At 65.2% G+C, this 19,159-nt stretch overlaps 2 protein-coding genes across 2 annotated transcripts; one reads left to right on the plus strand and one right to left on the minus strand.

Annotated features, from left to right (window-relative positions):
- Positions 1-517: 517 nt before the first annotated feature.
- LOC131094008 (collagen alpha-1(XV) chain-like) lies at positions 518-5,338 on the minus strand. Its single transcript, XM_058041474.1, has 14 exons — positions 5,096-5,338; positions 4,775-4,894; positions 4,646-4,699; positions 4,475-4,501; positions 4,162-4,253; positions 3,742-3,758; positions 3,586-3,627; positions 2,993-3,127; positions 2,808-2,870; positions 2,619-2,678; positions 2,379-2,450; positions 2,056-2,250; positions 947-1,050; positions 518-824 (listed from the first exon to the last, which is right to left on the minus strand). Exons 1-14 carry the CDS (start codon positions 5,239-5,241, stop codon positions 614-616), a joined length of 1,338 nt encoding a protein of 445 aa, XP_057897457.1. The 5' UTR covers positions 5,242-5,338; the 3' UTR covers positions 518-613.
- Positions 5,339-10,083: 4,745 nt separating this feature from the next.
- Positions 10,084-18,618, plus strand: IGFBP4 (insulin like growth factor binding protein 4). Its single transcript, XM_058041682.1, has 4 exons — positions 10,084-10,453; positions 15,972-16,126; positions 16,243-16,377; positions 16,659-18,618. Exons 1-4 carry the CDS (start codon positions 10,084-10,086, stop codon positions 16,785-16,787), a joined length of 789 nt encoding a protein of 262 aa, XP_057897665.1. The 3' UTR covers positions 16,788-18,618.
- Positions 18,619-19,159: the final 541 nt, after the last annotated feature.

Raw genomic sequence — 19,159 nt, forward strand, 5'->3', positions numbered from 1 at the left:
GACATTGGACCCACTGGGATCCACTGGGACTCACTGGGATACATTGGACAGATCTTGGACACCCACTGGGATGCACTGGGGATCACTGGGATATACTGGACAGAGCCTGGACATGCACTGGGATACACTGGGAGTCACTGGGATATACTGGGAATATATGTCAGGAACCCACAGGAATACACTGAGCAAGACCTGGCACTGGGATATACTGGCCCCACTGTGTCCTGGGACCAAAACACAGACCTCACTGACACGGAGACCTGTGCCAGTGTGTCCCCTCCCAGTTACCACCAACCCCAAGGGGACTGGAACCCATTTCCAGTCCCTGTTCCCATTCCCGGGTGTGTGCCCTCAGCCCCTTGCTGCAGCTGACCATGTCCCCCAAGCACAAAGCACAGCGTCATAAAAAACAACATTTTTATATCTTTATTTCTGAGTGGGGATGGCTCCAGTGGAGGTAGGAGGCTGCAGGCCCAGCCCAGCATTGCCCCATGGCACAGGGATCTGTGGGATGGCACAGCCTGGCCTTGCCCCTGATGTCCCCTCAGTGCTCCCAGGGACATTCCCCAGGTCTAGAGGAGCACCTGGAGCTCCTGCTCGGGTGTCACCCTTGTCACCACATGTGCCGGTAAGGGAAAGCCACCTCGATGCAGAGCACGGCCAGCGGCGTGGAGCAGTTGTGCCTCTGCCCAGCCAGCAGCCTGCCCTCCCCCAGGGCGCTGGCCATGCCCTGGGCTGTGCCAGAGCTGCGCCAGCCCTGGCAGTCCCAGCGGCGGGCATGGCCACCCCGTGGCGTGGAGCCGTGCCAGGCTAGCCGGTGGGGCCTGTGGGTGGGGATGGGGTGAGAGGGGCACCCCTGCTCTTTGCTCCTGCATTTCTGCAGGGAGAGAGCCAGCACAGACCCCCCAACACAGGGCCACCCTTCCAGGACCTTGCCCACACTCACCAGAGGGGATCTGCCAGGACGTTGCGCCCGTTGAAGGAGTAGATGGGACCCCGCAGGGCAGCACCCCCAAAGAGGGAGCTCCAGGACTTGGCCAGCAGCTGCCCCTGTGGGCACGAGCCACTCTGCTGAGCCAGGGCAATGCCCTAATCCCCAGCCCTAATCTGGGTTTTGGGTGCTCCCCAAATCCCTGAGCACAGCCCCAGGGCTGAGTGGGGGTCCCTCACCCACAGAATGGGGATTGGGGCTGTGAGGTTTGTCATCCCCAGCCCCAGTCCCCATCCTCTGGGTTCTGGGTGCTCCCCAAATCCCTGAGCACAGCCCCAGGGCTGTGTGGGGGTCCCTCACCCACTGCAGCTCATGGGGGCTGTGAAGTTTTGCCACCCCCAGGCCCAATCCTCTGGGTTCTGGGTGCTCCCCAAATTCCTGAGCACGGCCCCAGGGCTGGGTGAGGATCCCTCACCTACTGCAGCTCATGGGGGCTGTGAGGTTTGTCATCCCCAGCCCCAATCCCCATCCTCTGGGTTCTGGGTGCTCCCCAAATCCCTGAGCACAGCCCCAGGGCTGAGTGGGGATCCCCCACTTACTGCAGCTCATGGGGGCTGTGAGGTTTTGCCACCCCCAGCCCCAATCCTCTGGGTTCTGGGTGCTCCCCAAATCCCTGAGCACAGCCCCAGGGCTGGGTGAGGATCCCCCACCCACTGCAGCTCATGGGGGCTGTGAGGTTTTGCCACCCCCAGCCCTAATCTGGGTTCTGGGTGCTCCCCAAATCCCTGAGCACAGCCCCGGGGCTGGGTGAGGATCCCTCACCCACTGCAGCTCATGGGAGCTGTGAGGTTTTGCCACCCCCAGCCCCAATCCCCATTCTGTGGGTTCTGGGTGCTCCCCAAATCCCTGAGCACAGCCCCAGGGCTGAGTGGGGATCCCTCACCCACTGCAGCTCATGGGGGCTGTGAGGTTTTGCCACCCCCAGCCCCAATCCTCTGGGTTCTGGGTGCTCCCCAAATCCCTGAGCACAGCCCCAGGGCTGGGTGAGGATCCCTCACTCACTGCAGCTCATGGGGGCTGTGAGGTTTTGCCTCCCCCAGGCCCTGGGGAGGGGGGGTACCTGCCTTGAGGTTGATGATGGGGAGGGTCCTGTCTGTCCTCTTGACGATGGACAGCAGCTGCTGGCTGGGGGCTGACAGGAAGGCCCGGAAGGTTCCGTAGAGCCCGGCCTCCTGGGACTGCCGGTAGCACTGCAGGTCAGCGCCCCGGATCCCGCTCATGTCGCCCCACAGGGGCACGTTGAGGGCAGCCAGGCGGAGCTGGGGGTGGCAGGGAGGAGTTGAGGTCTCTGCTCCCCCTATCCCAGAGGGTGTGAGCCCCTGGCAGCGCTGGTCAGGATTGGGGGTCCCCCTATCCCATCCCCACCCTGGGGCCAGGCATTCCTTACAGATGGGATCCGTGGGGCTGTGGTGGTGGGCAGAGTCTGGGACAGCCCTTGTTCCTCCTCCTCCTTCTGGATCTGCCAAAACACAGCTCAGGTCAGTCTGGGGACACCCATCTATGTGCCCTCCCCAGACCAACACAACCCCAGGCTCTGCTCATGCCAAGCTGGCACTGCCCGGCTGACATCCAGCCCATTGCTAGGGCACATCCCTCCCAGCATGGCCAGCCCCTCAGCAGGGCTCACCAGTGAGTCTGTTGGAGATTGCATGGTGTTGGGACCTCTTGGCTGCACCCTCTTCACCTCCTGGATGGAGAGGTGGAAGAAGAAGAAGGAGAGAATACTCATGTGAGGTCTGTCCACTCCATCATGCAGAGGAGGGTTCTGTCTCCACACAGGGACTTGAGTGGGCCCTGCAGCTCCTGCACCCCTCACCTGGTACTGTGGGGTGGAGGCAGAGGGGTCGTCACCAGCCAGGAACGACTTGGGATCCTCCAGCTGCTCAATGACACAAACAAAGGGACAGGTTAGGAGGAATCCTCACCTTCCTGGGCATCTGCTGCCCTAACCCAGCCCTGGATCCTGCCCCCCCCAGCCCTGCCAGGGACCCCACACGGTACCAGGAGGCGGCTCCAGCCGGCGGGGGTCCGCAGGAAGGCGCTGCTCCCTTCCCTCACATAGACCAGGCTCCCCTCGGGCACAGCACTGCTCGCCTTCACCATCAGCTCCTTGGACTTGAACACCCACGTGTGGCGCTGGGGGGAGGCAGAGGGTGAGGGTCCTGCTGGGGGGGATTGCTGGGGCAGCTGGGGGGGTTTGCCTGGGGCTGCAGCCTGGACGCACCCGGAGATCAGCACGGGAGTCCGATGGCTCTGCCTGAGGGACACCAGCATCTGGAGAGCACAGAGATGGTGAGGAGTCACAAGGTGTCCCAGAATAGGGCCTGGATGATCCCATGGGAGCTGGCCCCACAGGGATGTGGTGGGAGTGGGTGGCAGAGGCAGCAGTGGTGCCAGGGAGCCGGGCTGGCACGGCCCCAGCACCCAAGGAAGGGAGGAAGACTTCAGGAAAGGTGTCTCCACCTGGGAAATGCCCTCACCTGATGGCCAGCTGCGGTCTGTGGATGCCTGTGAGGGCAAACAGAGCCTGTGGCTGCTGCTGGGCACAGGGAGGGGACAGGGACACTCTTGGGGACAGCGAGGCTGTGGCTTACCGGCTGCTTGCAGGGCGGCTGGGCATGCACGGGGTGCACCCTCTGCAACCAAAGACAGGCAGGTTTGGGGTTTGGGGAGGCCCTGGTGCTGTGCACGCTCACACAGGTGTGTGTGTGCCCTGGCACAGGTGTGTGCACACCAGGGCTGGGCCTTACATTGAGGTAGAGGAGGCCTGGAGGGCCAGGGGGGCCGGGGGGCCCAGGGGGGCCGGGGTTCCCGGGGGGACCTCGAAGAGCCTGCAGAGGAGCAGTGAGGAGTTGGACTGGGCTGGTTTGGGGCTGTGACACCCCATTGATGCCCCCCGTGTTCCCATTCCTGTCCCTGGCTGGGGCAGCACAGACACAGGCCAGGCAGGGACTCTCACATGGGGGATGATGGCTCCATAAATCCCCGGTTCCTCTTTGCCATCCTGCAAAAGAAGAAGACTGAGACTGATGTCCGTCCTCCCTCTCTCCGTTTTTCATCTCCCCCTCTCCTTCCTCCACCCCATCTGGGTCCTGTGGGGTGAAGCATGTCCCCAAGGTTGGGCTGGGGTCCCTGGGCACCCCTTCCCTGTGCCACTCACCGTCTGGTACCCGCTGATGGAGCCCCACGAGCCGGGCTGGCTGCCGGTGCTGGGGAAGGGGAGGTGCCCTGGTTTGCAGCCGTGCTCCCCATAGCAGCATCCCTGGGTGAGCCACAGAGAGAGGCAGGGTTAGAGCCTGTGCTGAGGCTGGGGGTGGCTCTGGGCACGTTTAGGGGTGGCACAGGTGAGCACACGTGTGCCACGGCGTCCCTCCTCCCCCACCATGTGCCCCGATGGGAGGTGAAGGGTTTTGGGGAGCAAAGGCAGCACAGAGGTGGGGATGGCACCCCCCCAGCCCGCTGCTCTCTCCCCACGCTACAAACCGGCTCTCCAGGGTCGCCCTTTTCTCCCTGGAAGGGAAGTGAGAGATGCTGTCAGTGCCCAGCTCTGGGGGTCCCCAGGCCTCCCAACCCCCCCAGGCAGGGCTGTGCCTCACAGCCAGGGTAGATGGTTGGTCAGGGTGCCAGGAGCCCTGCCCATGGTGCCCAGCTCACCTTGGTGCCCGGCAGCCCGGCCAGCCCGTGGTGTCCAGCGTGGCGTGAGTCACACTGCAAAGAGAGGATGTGTGGGGTGACACCGGGGTTCCCCCCACCAGGACCCACAGCTTGGGACCCCCTACTCACCCTGTAGTCCCCTGGTGGTCCTGGTGGCCCCATGGGACCGGGCATGCCCGGGGACCCTGGTTCTCCGGTCCGGCCAGGGCTCCCTGGCATGCCTGGCAGCCCATACTCGCCCTTCTCACCCTGAGGGCAGATGGCACAGGGTGTGAGTGTGGAGCTGAGCCCCTGGGCTCCCCCAGGCCCCGCTGTGGCAGGGCTGGGACAGCCCTGGAGTGCTCTGAGGGCTTGCTAATGGGGCTGCTCCCCCAGGGCAGGGAGAGGAGCTGGTGAGCCCAGGTACCCCATCCCACCCCAGGGCCATGGACAGGCCTGGGACCCCCTTACCTTTGGTCCTGGGAATCCTGGCTCCCCTCGGAGCCCTGGTTTGCCAGGGTGTGATGCAGATCCTGGGGGGCCAGGGGGTCCTTCGTGCCCAGGCACCCCGGGGGGACCCTGAGGCCCTGGGAGTCCGGGTGCCCCTGGGGGTCCATCTGGCCCAGCTGAGCCTGGAGACCCTGGGAGTCCTTCAGCCCCAGGGAAACCGGGTGGCCCCGCGGCTCCTGGGGGGCCTGGGGGTCCTGGCTTTCCCTCCCGCCCCGGGGCGCCCTGGGGGCCATCGTGCCCTGGGTAGCCGGGGGGTCCGGGCATGCCGGGCAGCCCAGGGGGACCTGGGGGTCCCGGGTTTCCTGCAGGGCTGGAGACTCCCAGCTGCTTGTCAGGTTGGAGGGAGAGAGGAGAGGGAGCAGAGTCAATGAGCGGCCGTGTCGCATCCCCTGCTCCCCCTGGCCACCCGCACAGCCACAGGTGCCAGCCCTCCCCACCCTGCGGCCAGCACGGGCATCACCGGGCCCTGTTCTGTGCTCACCTCGTTCTCTGATCTCTCAGGAAGCGCAGCAGGCGCGGGTGAGCCCCGGGCTCCCCCAGCACCTGGGGGTCCCGGGGGTCCCGGTGGTCCCGGAGGGCCCCGGGGACCCTGGTGACCCGGCTGTCCTGGGCTGCCGGGCTTCCCCCTCTCCCCTAAGAATCCGGGCTGGCCTCTCTCTCCGGGGAACCCTCGGTCACCCTTCTCTCCCTGCAGGGGAAATTCAGAGCCTGGCTCCACCTTCTGGCACTTTTCTCCACTGGAGCCCCCCACGGGCACCTGCTGACTCCCCCCCGGGGCCACCGAGTCAGTTCTCCACCCAAAGCCCAAATTAGAGTCCAAATCCTGAGCAAAAAGGGTTTAGCTCAGACAAAGACCATCACGGTGGGTGTCTCTGGGTCCCTGCGGGAGGAGCAGCGCACCTTTGGGCCGGGAGGGCCGGGAGGGCCGGGGCGCACGGGGCAGACACAGCCGGAGGTGTTGTGCGCCTGGAGAGGGAGGGAACAGCCGTGAGCAGCGGGGCCGGAGCCCCAATGGACGGGTCCGACACAGGTGCCCCGCGCCCACCTCTCACCTGGAGGGCAGGCTCCGTGTCCGGGACCGACGGGAGCCGCCGGGGCAGCCCCTTGGCCGTGGTCTGTGCGGGGGAGAGGGGCTGAGAGCGAGACCCCCGAGCACCATCCCCGTTCCGCACTCCCACCATCCCCATTCCCAAATCCCACCATCCCCATTCCCCATTCCCATCATCCCCATTCCCCACTCCCCACTCCCACCATCCCCATTCCCCACTCCCACCATCCCCATTCCCCATTCCCTACTCCCATCATCCCCATTCCCCACTCCCACCATCCCCATTCCCCACTCTCCACTCCCACCGTCCCCGTTCTCCACTCCCACCGTCCCCATTCCCCATTCCCACCATCCCCATTCCCCACTCCCACCATCCCCATTCCCCACTCCCACCGTCCCTGTTCTCCATTCCCACTGTCCCCATTCCCCACTCCCACCACCCCCATTCCCCATTCCCCACTCCCACCATCCCCATTCCCCACTCCACCATCCCCATTCCCCATTCCCACCATCCCCATTCCCCACTCCCACCATCTCCATTCCCAACTCCCACCGTCCCCATTCCCCATTCCCCACTCCCACCATCCCCATTCCCCATTCCCAACTCCCACCATCCCCATTCCCCATTCCCCATTCCCCACTCCACCATCCCCATTCCCCATTCCCCATTCCCCACTCCACCATCCCCATTCCCCATTCCCCATTCCCAACTCCCATCATCCCCATTCCCCACTCCCACCACCCCCATTCCCCACTCCACCACCCCCATTCCCCACTCCCACCGTCCCCATCCCGTCCCGCCCGTGTTTTCCAGAGCCCTTTGTCCCGCTGTCCATCCCACGGGACCTCCCCGATGTTCAGGACCCCTCCACCACCTGGATCTGCAGGAACTCCTCCTCCACCGCGCTCCCCTCCAGGATCTCCGGGGCGGCCGTGGGTCGGTGCTGCTGGGACAGACGGGGACTCTCAGGGCAGGGCTCTGGGACCCTCCCCCAGCCGGGGCTGCCCTCAGCAACCCCAGAGCTGCAGCGAGGGGACACTGGGAGCCGCCGTCACTGCTTTCCAAGGGGGCACAGAGAGCTGAGTTGGGGTTGGAGCAGGACGTGGTGCAAGTAGTGCGTGGATAAGGGGTAGGACATAGCCTGGCAGCAGCTGGGGAATTTCGGGAGGAAAAAAGCACCCACCTGGCCTCGTGTGCGTGGTGGAGCACGGCCTGGCCCCTTTGCTGCCCCCTTTGAGAGTTGGTCCCGGCGTTTAGGGGCTGTTGCCAGGGGAGGTTTGCTCAGCAGCACCTTCCCCGCGGGCTCCACGCTGGCGTCTGTGTCTGCAGGAGCAAAGGAGCGCTGGGATGGAGGTGGAAGGGCTGGAGGGGGACCAGGGTGCCACAGCACTCCCATGCCACCAGCACCTCTAGACCCTGGCACCCCACACATCACCCTCCACATGCCCCCTCCGTGCTGAGGAGCAGGAATTTGGGGTGCTGGGAGAGGCGTGTCCCCATCCCACCATGCCTACCTTCCTCCCCATCCAGGCTGGGGGGCACGGGGCTGGTGCCGGGGTCCGGGGTGGTGTCCTCTGAGCCCAGGGAAAACCACTGGGCCGTGGCGGGGTGCAGGCAGCTGGCCAGCACCGAGACCATGCAGAGGAGTCTCAGGAGGCTGCTGGACCCCATCCCGCTGCCCAGGATGGGGGGGTCCTCGGCTCGTCCCGCTCCTTGTGCCGTCTGGTCCCGCGGCCCCGCTCGGCGCCCGCTGTTATCGGCGGCCCCGCCACGCCCCCGGCCCGCCCCGCACCCACGGACCGGATCCGGAGGGTGCTGAGCGCCCACGGGGCCCCGGACACCGTCTGTGCTGCCAGCCCGGGGACAGGGGGCACTGGGAGCCGCAGGGAGGGAGGAGATGCCAGGATGGATGCGAGGGAGGGCTGGGGAGGAGAGGCTGCCTGGAAATGGGGAGTACATGCAGTGGAGGAGGGGGCACTGGCTGAGGACAGAGGGCACTGGCTGTGGGTGCTCCCTGAGGTCTGTCCTGCTGCTGGTGTTGGAGTCCTGCAGCAGCTGTGCCGGCATCGTGTCCCAGAGTACACTCAAAGAGCCTGGGGTCTCACTGGTTCCATCAGAGCCACCCTCAGGTGGGGGTTACAGCCCTCTCCGACCCCCAGCCCCCTCCTGCTCCTGCCTTTTGCCATCCTGCAACCTCTCCCCAGAGCTGTGGCAGCTCCAGACCCTGCTGGGTGTGTGGCTGAGGAGCTGCAGCCAGTTTGGGGCCCCCACAGCCTCAGGAATCCCAAAGAGCCCCCACCAAGGACTGGGGGCACGGGGCTGTGCCAGGCAAGGGCCTGAGCACCAAACACCAGCACTGAGCCCCTGCGTGGCCTCAGAGCTGCGTTGGGGTGGGGGCAGCACAACTGTGGGGGGCACCAGCCCAGCCCCAGTCAGTGTTACAGGATGGTGCTGGGATGGTGCTGGGACAGGGAGCTGCAGGAGCAGCGTCTGGGCAGAGGTGAGGGAACTGTCCTCCCCTGCGTGCCCCCACTGCCTGCAGACACAACAATCTCCCCAGCGGGCACTCAGTGCTGCCAGCGCCTGATAAGGTGCCACAGCCTGGGCAGCACTGGGCACCTGTTTGGGTTTGGTCTCTGCTGGGACACTGAGTCAAGGCTGGTGCCTCTGCCCCGAGTCAGGGCCACTGTGCAGCAGTGCCAGGCAGGGCAGGGGCTCAGAGCTGTGTGAGGAGAGCTTGTGGGGGCTGGGGGGTGTGAGGGACCCTGCTTGCCCCTGTCCTTGCCTGCACTTGTTGATGCCCACCTCACCTGCACGGGAGAGGGAAGATGGTCTGGAGAGCCCTGGTGGCAATGCCAGCAGTGCTGTCACTCAAGCCTCAAAATGCCACTCTGAGCCCTGGATGTACTCACCCATGAGATGAGTTTGGGCTTCTCAGCCTGCATGACAGGCAGCTCTGCTCCTCTTGTCCCACCCACCGCACTCACCCCCACACCAGGCCCCCCTGCCACATCCAAGACCCCCGTGCTGTGCCCACGCCCCCCTCCCCACATCCAGACAGGCCCCTCCAGTTGTCCCAAACCCGGTGTTGACTGCGATGCCGCAGGGCGCAGCTCGGGGGTCCCTGGCCCCGGGTGATGCTCGGGGACTGTCCCGCGGGCACAGGAGCTGCTCCCCGCCCTCTCCAGGCTCCCGTCCTCTCCCGGTGCAGCGGGGCCTGGCGGGGCCGGGGTCCCAGGAGGCAGCCGGGGCTCCCGCCCGCTCCCGCTTTTCCCGAGTAGCCGCTAGGTGCCGGCAGCCCTCAACCTATCCCGGGCTGTGCGGGGCGGGGGGCGCGGGGGGCTGCGGGACCGGGGCCAGGGGGGCTCGGGGGGCCGGCGGGGCCGCCCTGGGCCGTCCCGGACACACCGGGGCCGAGCCGTGCGGGATGCTCCGTTATCAGCAGCGCTTCTCCTCCTGCCGGGACCCCCCACGCCCGGAGCCCGGAGCCCACCCGGGGGTCTTGGCCGCGTTCCCCGCGCTGCAGCCCCGCTCGGTGTGACCCCCGTTCATCCCGGTTGCTCCCGGGATTTAGCAGGGCTGGAAGAGGCGGGGGTTCGGGTGGGCGCCGCGGGGCCGGGGGCTCCGGGCCGGCTCTCCGCGCTGCCCAGCGCCGGGGCTGCCCCGCCGGTGGCCCCGCCGTTGAAACCACCGGCGGTGCCGGTGCCGGTGTGGCCGCCGCCGTGGGGGGGGGGGGGGCGCGTCGCTGCCCGGTGGGTTCCCGGTGGCGACGGGGGCGGCCCCGCCGGTGGCCCCGGTGGCGGCGGCGGGAGGTGTGGCCAGGGGCCGCATAAAGCCGCATAAAGCCGCCGCCGCCGCCCCGCGCCCGCCGCCAGCCGAGCGCCGCGGAGCGGGGCCGCCATGCGCCCGCGGCTGCCGCTGGGGCTGCCGGTGCTGCCGGTGGTGCTGGCGCTGCTGGCGGCGGCGGCGCGGCCCGGCAGCGGCGAGGAGGCGATCCAGTGCCCGCCGTGCTCGGAGGAGCGGCTGGCGCGGTGCAAGGCTCCGCAGGGCTGCGCGGAGCTGGTGCGGGAGCCGGGCTGCGGCTGCTGCGCGACCTGCGCGCTGCCCCGCGGCACCGCCTGCGGCGTCTACACCGCGCGCTGCGGAGCGGGGCTGCGCTGCTACCCGCCCCGCGGCGAGCCCCGGCCCCTCCGCACCCTCATGCACGGCCAGGGCATCTGCACAGACCTGGCCGACGTCGAGGCCATCCAGGAGAGCCTCCAGCCCCCAGGTGAGGCGGCGGAGGGGCGGCAGAGGGTGGGTGCCCCCCAGGGTGGGTGCCCTGGGTGGGTGCCCTGGGGGTCCTTGTCCCTCGCAGGGGCAGTGGCATGACCCCTGTTGGCACCGACCCGCTCCCTGCTCACTCGGCAAGAGCTGTGGACTCTTCCCATACTTGGAGTGAGCTGATAAAAATGATGAGGAGTGACTTCTACACGGATAGATTGTGACAGGGCAAGGGGAAGGATTTTAAACTCAAAAGGGAAGATTTAGATTAGATGTTAGGAGGAGATTCATCGCTGTGAGGGCGGTGAGGCTCTGGCACAGGTTGCCCAGAATATTTCTGGATGCCCCATCCCTGGAAGAATGCAAGGCCAGGTGGGATGAGGTTTGGATCAGCCTCATCTGGTGGAAGGTGTCCCATGGCAGGAGGGCAGAACTGGGTGGTCTTTAAGGTCCCTTCCAGCCCAAACAATTCCTTGACTCTGAGAGGCAGGATGGGATGGGACAGCACAGGATGGGAAGGCAGGGAACATGTTCCAGGGAGGGAGCAGAGGCAGGCTGCGGGAGAGCTGGCACAAGGGGCTCACATTTGTGCCATCCTTACCCACCACGGGCACAGCGGTGTCACAGCCACTGGCACCGCATGTGCTGGAGGGGTGAACCTTCACCTGCTGTGCCCTGGCTGCAGCGTGACCCTGGACCATGGGACAGTGGGACAGTGTCCTGCGAGCACCTGCAGCCCCTGGGGACACATCCCAGCTGCCAGGGAAGCTCCTGGTGCTCGGTGACCCCTGGGATGCTGCTGGCAGATCTGGCTGCACCAGATCTGTTTCCCCCCTGTTTTCCAGGGGGAAACAGGAAAGAGGGCACGGGGCACCTGCTTCCCTCCAGGCAGGGCCAGCTGGGAGCTGTGTGGGAGCTGTGTGTGCCCTGCCAGGCTGGAGGAGCTGCTGCCCCTGTGCTCTGTCTGCCTTGCAGGTGGGGTGGTGACCCCTGGTGCTCGGGCAGGATTTGGGGTCTGAGAGCAGAACCAGCAGTGGGAGCCCACCCCAGAGCTGTGCAGGTCACACCATGGCAATGAAGCAGCTCCCAGAGAATGAGTGTGGGGACCTGGTCCATTGGTGGTCCCCCTTTCCCATCCTGCAGGCTGTGACCAGGACCGTGTCCCCTGAACAATCTACGTCTGGCCTGATCCTGGGGGGTCACTTGGAGCTCCCTGAGGGGCAGAAGGGACAGCAGCAATGTTTGTCCCTGCCCATCTGGAGGGCTGGATCCCACTTCCACTCCCTCCTTGCATGTCTGATCCACGGCAGCTCCTCTGGTGTCCCTGCTGTGATGAGTGCCACTCGTGGATAGGCCCCTCTGGCCACCTCTGCTGGGACAGGAGCTGGCTGGGAGTGCTCAGAGCCCCCCTGTCCTGCCTGTCTGTCCTCATCCCACATCCTGCAGGAGCTGTCTGGGCTCCCTGGCCCGGGGCTGCGCCGCGCTGCCAAGCCCTGTTGGTTTTGGCCGTGCCCCCGTGTAATGCAACATTTTTTCCCAGAGCCTTTAGGAAACAGACTTGCATTTTTTCCCTTCCTTCCCGCGGTGTTTTGGCTTGGCTGAGGATGGGTGGGTGGCTATGGCAGCCGGGTCGCCCGCCGGGCACCTCACAGGCAGCAGGATGGGCCAGAGGGCAGCAGGAGCCCTGTGCCCTGGACAGGATGTGGGCAGGACACCCACAGCAATCAATGCCATGCCAGTGGCACATCCCAGGGACGGTGGCACTGTGGGGCTGGGGGCTCCCACACAGCCCCGCCTGGCACAGCCAGGGCACCCTGGCACGGGTAGCACCTCTGATGTCCCCTGGGGAGCAGCAGAAGGGAATTAGGTGCCCGTGCAGGGGCAGGGGTGTTCGGAGCAGGTGCCCCCGGCTGTGCCCGCGGCCCCGAGCGGTGCCGGCGGCTGGGAAGCGGTTAACGCGCCTCGTACAGTAAACATTTTGTCTGGGGGCTCTGGCCGGGGGGCTCCGCATTCCAGGGAAGAGGCTGGGATCAGGGGGCCTGGCTTTGTGAGCAGTCAGACCCGGCCCCGGCTCCGCAGCCAGGAGGAGCCTCTCTGCTCACCCGGCACCGGCGGCACCCACGGGATGTGACCCTCAGGAGGTGAGGAGCAGTGCCTGCTCACCTTACTCGAGCGGGTCTGGGCACCTCGTGCTGGACCCTGGCCCTGCCAGCTCGCGGCTGGCTTTGGGATCCCACTCCTCAGCCAGAACCCTGTGCAGGGCCAGCTCCAGAAGGTCCCAGCCCCGTTTTTCTGTCACAGCCGGCGGGTGGTGGCGGCTGAGCCCAAGTGTGGCAGCCAGGAGGAGGTGAGGACACATTCCCCAGCACACATGATGAGTGATTTAGTGTTGGGTAAATGATTATGTCTGGGAAAACCTGACCCATGGGAGCTGCCTTCATCCCGTGTGGTCTCTGTAAGCTGGGACAGATCCTGTTTCCTTTCTGTGTGCAGTCACTGGGAGGGATGGTGGTGGCTGAGCCATGGCTGGGCAGTGCCAGGCAGGGAGGACAGGCTGGGCTCTGCCAGGCAAGGCTCAGCCATGTCCCATCTGTCCCCTGGGGTGGGGACTCACCAGCACCTGGGTTTCTCCAGGCTGGGTGCTGCTCCTGGCAAGGTTCTGGTCCCTCTGGGCAATCACCTGCACCTGCATTCCTCACTCCCTGTGCTGCATCCTGACCTCCCCTCCCTCGGTCCCACATTGGGCACTGAGGTGGGAGGTGCTCAGAGCACGCCATGGGGACGGGCCAAGCTCCCAGCTGGCATCCCAGGCCAAGGGGCAGTAGGTGCCTGGGTCTGCACCCCTGCCACCCCCATCCCTGGCTCCCCACGTCCTGCCAGAGCCAGCACTTGGCACAAAGAGCACGGCCCTCCCAGTGCTGGTGCCTGCCAAGTCCAGAGCCCAGGAAACCAAGAGCCAGCACTGCCACGGTCCTGCCAGGACCACCCACAGGTGACACTGGAAAGGGACACGGAGGGTGCTGGGGCTCGCTGTGGCTTGTGCCATGCTGGCCACACACACGTGGATGTCCCTTGTGCCCTTTGAGGCATGTGAGGTCCTTGGTGCTGGGGCTGGTGGCACAGGAGGGAGCGGGGCTGGAGCTGCGGGGGTCAGTGACACTTGTCTGTCCCCGAGGTGGCAGGGCTTTGCTGGCTGCCCCGGGCTCTGCTCCCACGGGATCCGCGCGGTGGAGCCGGAGCCCTTCCCGCTCCCTCGGGCTCAGCGCTGTGAATCACAGCCTCGGCACGTGACCAGCCTCATTTGCAGCTCCCGTTAATTGAAGGCGATGCTGAATGACTCGTTTGTGTGCCCTGTCCGCAGGCCGGCAGGAATCCTCCTCCTCCTCCTCGTCCCGGGACAGCGGCTGGTTCATGTGTCCAGCGATGTCAGCCCCTGCTCCCATCCCCTTGGCACCGACCAGAGAGGCTTTCCTCGGCCAAACAGGGACCCCCCTACCCTCCATCCCTCCGGGGTGGTGGTGCCCATGCAGAAGTGGCATACTGGGTGGCATCAGGACAGTGTAGGGAGTGGCAGCTCTGGGCTCCACACGCGTTTCTTTTCCCAAGTCTTTGTGCTGAAGATCCCGAGTTTTTTGGTCCGGTCGGATTTCCAGGGAGGCGAGAGGCTCCCTGAGCTGCTGTGTGTCACTCAGCAGGGGGACAGTGACCCCGAGGGCAGGGAGGGAGGGATGCTGGAGCTGCCGTCAGAGCCGGGGACCGCGGGTCCCGAGCGCTGTCAGGAGCAGGAGCCGCCTCGCTGCCCGGAGGCACCGGCGTTTCATGTGACCTTATGAAAATGTTATTGGCATCTGGTTTTATTTAAGCCGGGAGATTTGATGCTCTGGAGGCGGCTGGCGGGGGGAGGAGGGAGGTTTGGCTGTGGCGGCCACCGGTGAGGGCTTTCCCTGCGCTGCCTCCCGGTGCTGCCTTTCTTTCCGCGGCGTGGGAGCAGCGCATGGAGGTGCGGGAACTCCGGCACGGTGGTCCCCAAATCTGCCCAGCTCCTCCTGTGTGTCTCCCCACAGGGATACAGGGGAGGAGCATCCTTGCCCGAGCCCCCGAGCTCCCGGCGGGGCTCTGCCACCAGCGCCCCCATTGCGCCACAGCCTCGTGGTTGGTGCCGCCGGGGGCTGGCGCTGGCATCGCTCTGTGCAGGGTCCTGGAGGCTTTGGGCTCGTGTTTCAAATTTCAAGGGCATGAGCTATTTCCTGGAAAAAAAAAAAAAAATAAATGGACAGATTAAGCAAAAAGCAAATAACACCCACGAGGGAGGGGGCTTTGATTGGGGCTTCGCTCTGGACTTTACCCGGGCCCCCAGGAGCTGGGCCAGGAGCCCTGCACTGCAGGGGCCGAGGCAAGAGGTGCCGGTGGGAGATCAGGACCGGGATGCTGTGGGCAGGAAGCTGTGGCTCTGACCCCTCTGCCTGCCTGTGGGAAGGGCCAGTGCCAGGTGTCACCCAACGGCCCCTGTGCTGGCGCTGTGAGCCCCTGGGTGTGACCCTCGACAGTGACCACTCCTGCCTGCTTTGGGAAGGTTTTCCCTGCTGCCAGCTGCAATATTGATTTGTTTAAGCCCAACCCCATGATAACCTCAGCCACTTCCCTGCACAGCCCAGGTGGGCTGGGGGGCAAAACACTGCTCGGGCTGTGCCTGACACAGCTCTGAGCACAGGAGGAGCCCTGGATCCTGGGTTGTCCTCCTTCCACGGAGTCTTCACGGGCCCCAAACCGGAGGAACCGGCAGCTTTTTAAAAAGCTAAAGTCACGCCGAGCACTCATCTCATGACGCTCTGTCCAGCTGCCAACATCTGGGCCGGCAGCTTGGCTGCGCTCCTGGCGCAGGCGGGGGTGCCAAGTGCCGCCTTTTGGGATCGGCCCCGCGGGAGATTAACTTTCTTATTCCAGGAATTTCTTCTTTCATGTCTTGGCGAGGGCCGTTCCCCGCAGCAGAGCGCGGCTCCACTCCCGGCCGTGGCGCCCGGTGCCGCCCCGGGCCTGGCGGGGGCTCAGCTCCGCCCCGGTGCCTCCGCTGCCACTGCAGCTCCTACAGGCGGATTTTGGATTTTGGGAGGCACTGAGGCGTCCTGGAGCTCGTTGTCAGTGTGTCAGCTTCCAGGCCTGTAGCTCCAGTGCTGTGGGTGAGCACCTGGTGACATGTGGCTGGCAAGGGCACAGCCAGACCCAGCACACCGGAGCCACTGCCCAGCACTCGCAGCTGGCATTTGTGACCCTACAATAACAGACACACGGCAGAACAAGTTGTTAGTTGTGGCTAATGAGCAGGAAAAACTCCCAGGAGTCTTTCCCAGTGCTGCAAGGAGCTCAGCCCAATGCAGTGGTGGTGGCAGGATGGAGCCAGGGCTGTGAGTGACACCTGTGGGGACCAGAGATGGTGATGTGGCACCTGCCAGAAACCACTTGCCTTGGAGTGGAAATGTCACTGTGGACACTGTGGCACTGAGCCCCCTCGGTCTGTGTCTCTGCAGAGAAAGAGGAGATTGACCACCCCAACAACAGCTTCAGCCCCTGCAGCATCCACGACCGCAAGTGCCTGCAGAAGCAGCAGGCCAAGAGGGTCAACAACGGCAACAAGATGCGCAGCAGCGGGAGCCCTCACCACCGCGAGGACACGCGGGTCATGGTGAGCCCCGGGAGGGCCGGGGAGGGCAGGGAGGGTGCTCCAGGGTCAGGCTCCTGTGGCTCAGGGCCAGGAGGATGTGCCAGCCCTGCGACCAGCTCAGGACTCCCTTTCCCCAGGCACAGGGCTCGTGCCAGAGCGAGCTGCACCGGGCGCTGGAGCGGCTGGCGGCCTCGCAGACCCGCACGCACGAGGACCTCTACGTCATCCCCATCCCCAACTGCGACCGCAACGGCAACTTCCACCCCAAGCAGGTAGGATGGGCTCTGACCTAGCACAGGGCACAGGGAGGGGCACTTTGTAGAGCCAAGGTGAGGCTGGGAGGGGGACGTGGATGGAGGCGACAGTGACAAGGCATGGCAGAGCCTGCCTGGCTCCTGGCTTTGGTGGGGATCACCCTTTGGGTGCTGGGGGCCCTTTCCAAAAACCCCAGGTGGGATGGGGGTGCTAAAGCCCCAAAGAGAGCTCCTGGTTGGGTTGCCAGGCAGCCCGTGGGGTCCAGGCCGGGTGTCCTTGACCAGAGCCATCCCCACAGTGTCACCCGGCTCTGGACGGGCAGCGGGGCAAGTGCTGGTGCGTGGACCGCAAGACGGGCGTGAAGCTGCCGGGCTTCCTGGAGCTGAAGGGGGACTTGGACTGTCACCAGCTGGCCGACAGCATGTGAGCGTCCCCGCGGCGGCCCCGCGCCATGCAGGGCCAGGACCCCCAGCCGGGGCTGCCCAGGAGAGGAGGAGAGGGGATGTGACCGCTGAGCAGCGCCGGGGGAGCCCGGGGTGCGCCTGGGATGGCGCCCGCGGCACCGCCATGACCACTACCAGCCTCTGCCAGGGACCCCGCCCGGCGAGCGCCTCCACCCTGCACGGACACGCCTTGGGTGATGCTGCCCCGGGCTGCCTGGGTGGAGTGGGTGGGGGGCACCCCTGATGCTGCTGCTGCTGCTGTCCCGTGGTGCCCCCGGTGTTGAGCCAGCACCCTCGGACAGCCGGCAGCTCGGGGGGCGCGGTGGCAGCGCCGCATTTGCGGCTCAGTGCCCTCCATGGCACACCTCTGCAGGGGCAGCAGCAGAAGTGCCTCATTCTGCCCTCCCTGGTGGCGAGAGGCTGCCCAGAGAAGGACTGGGGGGACTGGAGAGACCCCCCTGCCTGCATCCCACCCTGGTGTGTGTGTGTGAAGGGCAGTGTGGCCGCTCAGAGCAATAAGAGACCTTCCCCGACCCTGCTGCAGCCCCCAGCCCCACAGCCCGGGACCTCCTCCCCATGGCCCAGCCCCATCCCACTCCCTGTGCAGGGACAAAGCCTCCCATCCATCCTGAGTCCCCCTCCTCCCTCCTGGGGTGAGGGGGTCGGGATCCCCAGGCCAGCAGCATTGAGGGGAAGGTGGAGGGGTGAGGGATGCCCGGGAAACACGTCCCAGGGGGAAGAGCTTCTTTTGGTTTGAGTTTTTCCTTTCTTCCCCAAAATTTAATATTTAAAAAATGTTGTTGGTGGGATCTAATAAGTGACTGTGTGGCCCCAAGGCTGGAATTCTCCATCCCCAGGGGCCGGGGCACTGCAGTAATGGCTCCTGTTCTCTCTTCTTGGCCAATGTGACAAAACTGGGATGGATTCTGGAATGTCTCCATGATGGGATCTGCAGATTTCACCAGCACAATGTTCTCAGCTGAGAAATTGTCACTGGTTTTGTACCTGGTTTATCTTCTGGGATGGAAATTTTTCACATAAAAACACCATGGAAATGTGCCAAAGACAGTGGGGACTTCCCCAGTCCCCTCCTGGCCCACCCTCTGGCTCCATCATGGTTGGTTTTGGTGTTCCATGTGGATTTGTCCTGTCCGAGGCCCCCCGATGGGAACAAAGTGTTTCAGTTTTAGTGAAACACCCTCTGCCCTCCTGATCCCTGCCTGCCCCGTGCCCTGCCCGATCCCTGCCCCTGCCTGCCCGTGGCCCTGCTCACACACAGCTTCTAAACCGAGTCCATTCACCAGGATGGTCCTCGCTGGGGAGGGGGGTCTCTGTCCCTGCCACCCCTCTGAGCCCCCGCACCAAGAAAGGGATTCCTGGGGCCAGCCCCAGTGCCAGTCCCAGTGCCAGCCCCAGTGCCAGCCCCAGTGCCAGTCCCCCATGGCAGCACCACAGCAGGACACAGAGCAGTGACAGCGCCAGCCTGGTGGCCTCGGCCACTCCCGGTCTGCACCAGGGCGGGTCCAGCAGAGCCTTTCCTGGCCTGGGGGCTCCTGGCAATGCCCCAGGGCACATCCTGTGTCCCTCTCCGAGGGGCCTCCAGCGTCTCGTAGCGTCTCTCCTGTAGTTTAGGGCTGTATTTACACACCACCATGTACCAGCGTCCCCCACCCCCAGCGTGTCCCCCGGAGCCCAAGGGGTCCCTGCCCGTCCCTCCCGGGCCAAGCCCGTCCCATCAGATTCCCGTGTAGCACCGACCTTTTACAGTACACTTGAACCTTTGTATCCTCAAAAAAAGGTAATTACTGTATTTAATTTCCCATTATTTGATGTGTTTCTGTCTGGTGTGTTTTATCTTTTATGGCTTTAAATTACGGGAGGGGAGGGAGGGAGGCAGAGCAGGAATGAAGGGAATCCCACTGGTGTGGGCACAGCTCTGGTCAAGGTTCAGCTCTGGGTTTGGGGTTCAGCAGCCCTGGAAACCCAGGAGCCCACGAGCCTCTGGAAGAACTTCCCTGGGCAGGGATGGGGTGGGAAACAATTAATTCCTTGCTTCCTCATGACTCCCGGCTCAGTGTCTCCAGGGTGCCACCGGGAGGATTGTCCCCATCGCCCTGCACAGCGCCACCGAGCAGCGGCGGCGGCGCCAGCCCGGGGAGGGGACCCTGCACCGGCTTCAAAGTTCAGGGGCACCCCGGGACAGGCACCGGCTGCTCCAGGGACACGGGCTCCAGGCCGGGCAGAGCTGCAGCCCGAGGCCACATGTGTGGGTGCCTGCTGGTGCCAGGGCGCACCGGGCACCTCCAGCTCGGTGTTTCGGGAGGGGGTCAGGATGCAGGCAGGAGATGCCCAGGCA

This window comes from Melospiza georgiana, chromosome 28 (assembly GCF_028018845.1).
Source record: "Melospiza georgiana isolate bMelGeo1 chromosome 28, bMelGeo1.pri, whole genome shotgun sequence".
Lineage (NCBI taxonomy): Eukaryota > Metazoa > Chordata > Aves > Passeriformes > Passerellidae > Melospiza > Melospiza georgiana.

What these genes read in the sequence shown, in the direction of transcription:
- LOC131094008 (XM_058041474.1), bottom strand. Translation starts at nt 5,241, where the DNA reads ATGGACCCCCAGGGGCACCCGGACTCCCAGGGCCTCAGGGTCCCCCCG. An exon ending in CCGGGCTGCCGGGCACCAAG is followed by an intron (nt 4,502 to 4,645) that starts GTGAGCTGGGCA and finishes CTTCCCTTCCAG; the next exon opens with GGAGAAAAGGGCGACCCTGG. An exon ending in TCCCCATCATCAACCTCAAG is followed by an intron (nt 1,051 to 2,055) that starts GCAGGTACCCCC and finishes TCGTGCCCACAG; the next exon opens with GGGCAGCTGCTGGCCAAGTC.
- IGFBP4 (XM_058041682.1), top strand. Translation starts at nt 10,084, where the DNA reads ATGCGCCCGCGGCTGCCGCTGGGGCTGCCGGTGCTGCCGGTGGTGCTG. An exon ending in GGAGAGCCTCCAGCCCCCAG is followed by an intron (nt 10,454 to 15,971) that starts GTGAGGCGGCGG and finishes GTGTCTCTGCAG; the next exon opens with AGAAAGAGGAGATTGACCAC. An exon ending in GCGAGGACACGCGGGTCATG is followed by an intron (nt 16,127 to 16,242) that starts GTGAGCCCCGGG and finishes CCCTTTCCCCAG; the next exon opens with GCACAGGGCTCGTGCCAGAG.